Genomic DNA, 6,288 nt, shown 5'->3' with positions numbered 1-6,288 from the left:
GGCACCTGTAGTCCCAGCTACTCGGGAGGCTGAGGCAGGAGAATGGCAGGAACCCGGGAGGCGGAGCTTGCAGTGAGCCGAGATGGCGCCACTGCACTCCAGTCTACAACAGAAAGAGGACATGTCCACTCTGTATCATACTTGAAGGTATTACTGATTTTCTTTTTAAGATAGAAAGGAGGCCGGGCGCAGTGGCTCATGCCTGTAATCCCAGCACTTTGGGAGGCCGAGGCGGGCGGATCACGAGGTCAGGAGATCGAGACCATCCTGGCTAACACGGTGAAACCCCGTCTCTACTAAAAATACAAAAAACTAGCCGGGCGTGGTGGCGGGCACCTGTAGTCCCAGCTACTCGGGAGGCTGAGGCAGGAGAATGGCGTGAATCCGGGAGGCGGAGCTTGCAGTGAGCCAAGATCGCACCACTGCACTCCAGCCTGGGCGACAGAGCGAGACTCCGTCTCAAAAAAAAAAAAAAAAAAAAAAGATTAAAAATAAATAAATAAATAAATAAATAAATTATTTTTGGGCCTGGGTGTGATGGCTCACACCTGTAATCCCAGCATTTTGGGAGGCCGAGGCAGGTGGATCACTTGAGCTCAGAAGTTCAAGACCAGCCTGGGCAACATAGTGAGATCCTGTCTCTATAGTTTTTTTTTTCATAAAATTATCTTCAAGAGAAGACAGGAAGTCAAATTTCTCATGAAATAGCCACATTTTAAAAGCTGCCGGGCGTGGTGGTTCACGCTTGTAATCCCAGCACTTTGGGAGGCTGAGGCAGGCAGATCACCTGAGGTTGGGAGTTCCAGACCAGCCTGACCAACATGGAGAAACCCTGTGTCTACTAAAAATACAAAATTAGCTGGGCGTGGTGGCGCATGCCTGTAATCCCAGCTACTCGAAGGCTGAGGCAGGAGAATTGCTTGAACCCGGGCGGGGGCGGAGGTTGGAGGTTGCAGTGAGCGGAGGTCGCGCCATTGCACTCCAGCCTGGGCAACGAGTGAAACTCCATCTCCAATAAATAAATAAATAAATAAATAAATGGTGGTGAACTAGTGGCTGGGCGTGGTGGCTCACGCTTGTAATCCCAGCACTTTGGGAGGCCAAGGTGGGCAGATCATGAGGTCAGGAGTTCGAGACCAGCCTGGCCAACATAGTGAAACCCCATATCTACTAAAAATACAAAAATTAGCTGGGCATGGTGGTATGTGTCTGTAGTCCCAGGTACACGGGAGGCTGAGCCAGAAGAATCACTTGAACCTGGGAGGCGGAGGTTGTGGTGAGCCGAGATTGCACCACTGCACTCAGCCTGGACAACAGAGCGAGACTCTGTCTCAAAAAAATAAATAAATAAAATTAGTGAACTAGTGCAAATTTAAAACTCTGCAGGCCAAACAAAAAACACACCGTTGCAACCTCTGATACACACCCCATAGTGCTTTTTTCCCATGTTCTCATGTGATCCCCAGACAGTCCTATAGGGCACATGCTATCACTAGTTTCATTTTACAGATGTGGAAACAAGTACAGAGCAGTCTAGTGGCTTGTGTGAGCACCAAGGCTGGAACTTGAATGAAGGTCTTGAAAATGCTGCTTTTTCTCATTACCAATGCATGCTTGTAGAAATAACTTTTTTTTTTAATCCTAAAGATAGTACACATTACAAAACATAATAAATTACAAAAAGTTAAAAAGAAAATGACCACAAGACCCGACATGCAAACAATAAGCTACTTTATTTCTATTTCTATTTTTTTAGAGACAGAGTCTCACTATGTTGCCCAGGCTGGTCTCAAACTGTGGGGTTCAAGTAATCCTCCCACCTCAGCCTCCCAAGTCACTGGGATTACTGGCCTGAGCGACCATGCCCAGCTTATAAACATTATTAATTGCTGTATTTACTTCCAGAAATTTATTTCCCCTATTCAACAAATGTTAAGCACTTACTATAGGTCAGGACCTGTGCATGGCACTGGGGATGTTACAGTGAACAAGACACATTTCTTGACCTCATAAGGCTTACAATCTAGTTCCTGTTCTTTGTTCTATTTCACTGGCAACCTAGGTGTTGATACCCAAAAGAGCTTCTTCAAGATCCCAAAGAGGAAATCAGATGATAGTGCATTTCAGGTGGGTCCAAGACACCTGCCTACCCAGCCCTCAGTCCAATGCAGTCCCCAGAAACGAAATAAGAGGCCCGGATTCCTAGTGAAGGAGTTAAGAGGCAGAGAAGGATATGGCTTGACAGTATCACCAAACTCTCACTTCAACTGGTAGAGGGCCTGGGTCTCGACCCTCCAGTCTTCAAGGAAAGGGGTCTGGAGGGGGCAAGTGGTACGTGGCGTCCAGGAAAATGACTAGGGTTCCAACGCTGGTGAAGATGATGAAAGTCCACAGGAAGAGGCGGTCCACTACCATGGCCACAAACTGCCAGTCCTCCTTCAGCTGTGGGTAGGCAAAGGAAACTTCCTGAGCTCTGGGCCCAGACCCCCAGGGAAACCCTCCCATTTCCCCAACCTGTACCCGCCTGGGTCCTCCTACCACCGGTTTGAGGCAAGAGCCAGCAGCGCAATAGGAGAGCAAGGCTGCAGGCAATGCATGGGCATAAAGAACCAGTAGGTAAGCAGGGGGTGGGACCAAATTAGGAAGATGTCCAATCAGAAACGAAAGCAAGGCCGGGCGCGGTGGCTCACACCTGTAATCCCAGCACTTTTGGAGGCCTAGGCGGGCGGATCCTGAGGTCAGGAGATGGAGACCATCCTGGCTAACACAGTGAAACCCCGCCTCTACTAAAAATAGCAAAAAAAAAAACCCAAACAAACAAACAAACAAAAAAAACCAGGCAGGCGTGGTGGCGGGCGCCTGTAGTCCCAGCTACTCGGGAGGCTGAAGCAGGAGAATGGCGTGAACCCGGCAGGAGGAGCTTGCGGTAAGCCGAGATCGCACCACTGCACTCCAGCCTGGGTGACAGAGCGAGACTGTCTAAAAAAAATAAATAAATAAATTAGCCGGGCGTGGTGGCGCGCGCCTGTGTCCCAGCTATTCGGGAGGCTGAGGCAGGACAATCCGCTTGAACCCGAAAGGCGGAGGTTGCAGTGAGCCGAGACCGCGCCACTGCACTCCAGTCTGGGCGACAGAGTGAGAGTGTCTCAAAAAAAAAAAAAAAAAAAAAAAAAACCGAAAGAAACGAGAGCGAGTGCTGGTGCGGAATTTGGGGGGTGGGGCCAAGGTCGCCTACGCCTGGCCTTGTTCCACTCCCGTTGGACATACCGCATCGTGGTCCTCCTGTTCCTGCAGCTGTCGAGCGATGTAGCTGATAGAGGAGACGACCTCCCGTAACTCCGGAGGCAGGGCCACAGCCCGGTTTGGACCATCGATAAATCGCCGCAGATCAGGGGCAGACAGTTCAGGCTGGAACCTGGAAGAGGAGTGACTGGCCACGCCCAGACGCAAAGACAGCCAATGCCAGCGACCCAGGCCCCGCTCCAGCTGCCTCCAACAACTTGCCAGTTCTCAAAACCCGAGAGTGCCCTTCACGCTCTCCCCGACAGCAGTGATCTCTCTAACCTTGTGCAACTTCTTCCACCGCCTCTGTTTTAGTTCCCACCTCCCCTCAATGTGAGCAGCAGGGGTACTACAACTCCCATGATGCTCAACCACAGCATCTTCCGGGAGCATGGGCCGCTTCTTCCGCACATTCTTCTGGGAACTGTAGTTCTCCCTCTCCCTTTTATGTGGGTAATGGGCGTGGTCCTACCTGTTGGGTTTGGGGAAGAGAAAATCACTTGGCGGCTTCCGGATGAAATATTCATCTGTTCCCCGACCCCAGCCACTTCCTGGAGAAGAACAGTGAGGGGGCTCCGGCATCAGTTCTCTCTCGGGCTTGGGCCTTTTTAAACCCAGGTACGGCGGCAGTTTGTGAATGAAGATCTGCAGAGTAGAAGAGGCGTATTGGTGGGGGCTTTCATGTTTTCAGACCAGAAGGGAAACAGCCAACCACCCCACTCCACATGCCCATTCCCGCGCGTATGTGCGTGCACATTCTTCCACAAACGAGCTACGCCAGGAAATGCAGCCACACAGACCTAAGAGCTCTTTAGTGGGTTGGGCCAGTCGCGGTGGCTCACGCCTGCAATCCCAGCACTTTGGGACGCTTGAGGCGGGAGGATCACCTGAGGTCAGGAGTTCGAGACCAGCCTGGCCAACATGGTGCCACCCTCTGTCTACTAAAAATACAAAAATTAGCTTGGCGTGGTGGCGGGTGCCTATAATTCCAGCTACTCGTGAAGCTCAGAAGCTCAGGCAGGAGAATCGCTTGAACCTGGGAGATGAAGGTTGCAGTGAGCTGAGATTGTGCCATTGCGTTCCAGCCTGGGCAACAACAGCAAAACTCCATCTCAAAAAAAAAAAAAAAACCCTCTTCAGTGGGTTGGGAGGTATCCCAACTGGAAAGAGTGGGCTTCCAATCTGATAGTACCTAACCCTAAGAATATTTCCCTGGGACCCGAGATGAGCAGTACTGATGAAGAGAGGAAGGGATCTGTGAAATGATAATGATAGGGGCCAGCTTAACTGCAACATTTCAACACCTAACAGGCTTGGGCACTTCAACACTCTACCACATAGCTATAGCTCTCCCTATGGTCTGTAAAAGGAAAGTTGGGGTTGGAGGAGGAGATCTTTCTCACCTGACGGACCCAAAGGGGCATTTGGTGGGTGTGGGGTGAGCGGTGGTGCAGGTTGAGAACCACGACACTAAGGATGACTGAGAAGGTGACGAGGACCATGGTAAACATGAGGTACTTGATAATAATGGGTACCGATAGGGAGGTCTCAGGTACTTTGTCGGCCAGTAGCAGCAGGAACACAGTAAGGGTCAGCAGGGCAAAGATTGAGAGCCCCATCTTCTCTCCTTGGAGGGCAGAGAGGAAGAAAGAAGGATTAGACTTTGCCAGAAGGAAAGCTCTATGGCATAATCAGTGACCATGTTTCCAGGCCATTCAAAGACAGGTTTCTGCAGCCAGGCACAGTGGTTCACACCTGTAGTCCTGGCACTTTGGGAGGCCAAGGTGGGAGGAGGGATTGCTTGAGCCCAGGAGTTTCAGACCAGCCTGAGCAACATAGGGAGACCTCATCTCTGCAAAAACAAATTTGAGGCTGGGTCTTGCTCTGTCACCCAGGCTGGAGTGCAGTGGCATGATAATGGCTCATCAAAACCTCCACCTCCCAGGCTCAAGTGGTCTTCCCACCTCAGCCTCCTGAGTAGCTGGGACTACAGGTGCGTGCCACCATGCCCAGCTAATTTTTGTACTTTTTGTAGAGACAGGATTTCACCATGTTGCCCAGGCTGGTCTCGAACTCCTGAGCTCAAGTGACCCACCCGCCTTGGCCTCCCAAAGTGTTGGGATTACAGACGTGAGCCACTGTGCCCAGTCTCTACAAAAAGAAAAAAAAAAAATTAGTCAGGCACAATGGCACATGCTTGTGGTCCCAACTGTTTGGGAGGCTGAGTTGGGAGGACTGTTTGAGCATGGAAGATGGAGGTTGCAGTGAGCTGTGATTGCGCCACTGCATTCCAGCCTGAGCAACAGAGCAAAACTCCATCTGAAAAAAAAAAAAAAAGAAAGAAACAAGCTTTTGAAAGGGCCATCTGCATGCAAATCATTCCTACATTTGTATGTCCACCCTGGCCTTCTCCCCTGAATGCCAGATATATATCCATCTGCCTACTCAACCTCTCTTGGATACTTGGATGTCTAATAAATATTTCAAGCTTAACATGTCCAAAACTGAGCCGGGCGCAGTGGCTCACACCTGTAAGCCCAGCACTTTGGGAGTCCGAGGCGGTTGGATCACCTGAGGTCAGGGGTTCGAGACCAGCCTGGCCAACATAGTGAAACTCCGTCTCTACTAAAAATACAAAAAATACAAAAAATCAGCTGGGCGTAGTCGTGGGCACCTGTAATCCCAGCTACTAGGGAGGGTGAGGCAGGAGAATCACTTGAACCTGGCAGGCAGAGGTTGCAGTGAGTCGAGATTGTACCATTGCACTCCAGCCTGGGCATCAAGAGTGAAACTCCGTCTCAAAAAACAAAAACAAGGCCGGGCGCGGTGGCTCAAGCCTGTAATCCCAGCACTTTGGGAGGCCGAGACGGGCGGATCACGAGGTCAGGAGATCGAGACCATCCTGGCTAACACGGTGAAACCCCGTCTCTACTAAAAAATACAAAAAACTAGCCGGGTGAGGTGGCGGGCGCCTGTAGTCCCAGCTACTCGGGAGGCTGAGGCAGG

General features: G+C 50.8%; 1 protein-coding gene across 1 annotated transcript; it reads right to left on the bottom strand.

Moving 5' to 3' along the window:
- Positions 1-1,714: 1,714 nt before the first annotated feature.
- Positions 1,715-5,068, bottom strand: LOC116272864 (acetylcholine receptor subunit beta). The gene is made up of 4 exons (XM_031661709.1): positions 4,686-5,068; positions 3,755-3,927; positions 3,268-3,415; positions 1,715-2,442 (listed from the first exon to the last, which is right to left on the bottom strand). The coding sequence occupies exons 1-4, from the start codon at positions 4,899-4,901 to the stop codon at positions 2,302-2,304; spliced, it is 678 nt and encodes a 225-aa protein (XP_031517569.1). The 5' UTR covers positions 4,902-5,068; the 3' UTR covers positions 1,715-2,301.
- Positions 5,069-6,288: the final 1,220 nt, after the last annotated feature.

Source organism: Papio anubis, unplaced genomic scaffold (genome assembly GCF_008728515.1).
Source record: "Papio anubis isolate 15944 unplaced genomic scaffold, Panubis1.0 scaffold2301, whole genome shotgun sequence".
NCBI classification, from domain to species: Eukaryota; Metazoa; Chordata; class Mammalia; order Primates; family Cercopithecidae; genus Papio; species Papio anubis.
The sequence above is the reverse complement of the archived record's forward strand: the minus strand, read 5'-3'. Positions and strand labels throughout refer to the sequence as shown.

What these genes read in the sequence shown, in the direction of transcription:
- LOC116272864 (XM_031661709.1), bottom strand. Translation starts at nt 4,901, where the DNA reads ATGGGGCTCTCAATCTTTGCCCTGCTGACCCTTACTGTGTTCCTGCTG. An exon ending in CTCTTCCCCAAACCCAACAG is followed by an intron (nt 3,416 to 3,754) that starts GTAGGACCACGC and finishes CTCCTCTTCCAG; the next exon opens with GTTCCAGCCTGAACTGTCTG. An exon ending in AACAGGAGGACCACGATGCG is followed by an intron (nt 2,443 to 3,267) that starts GTATGTCCAACG and finishes GCCTACCCACAG; the next exon opens with CTGAAGGAGGACTGGCAGTT.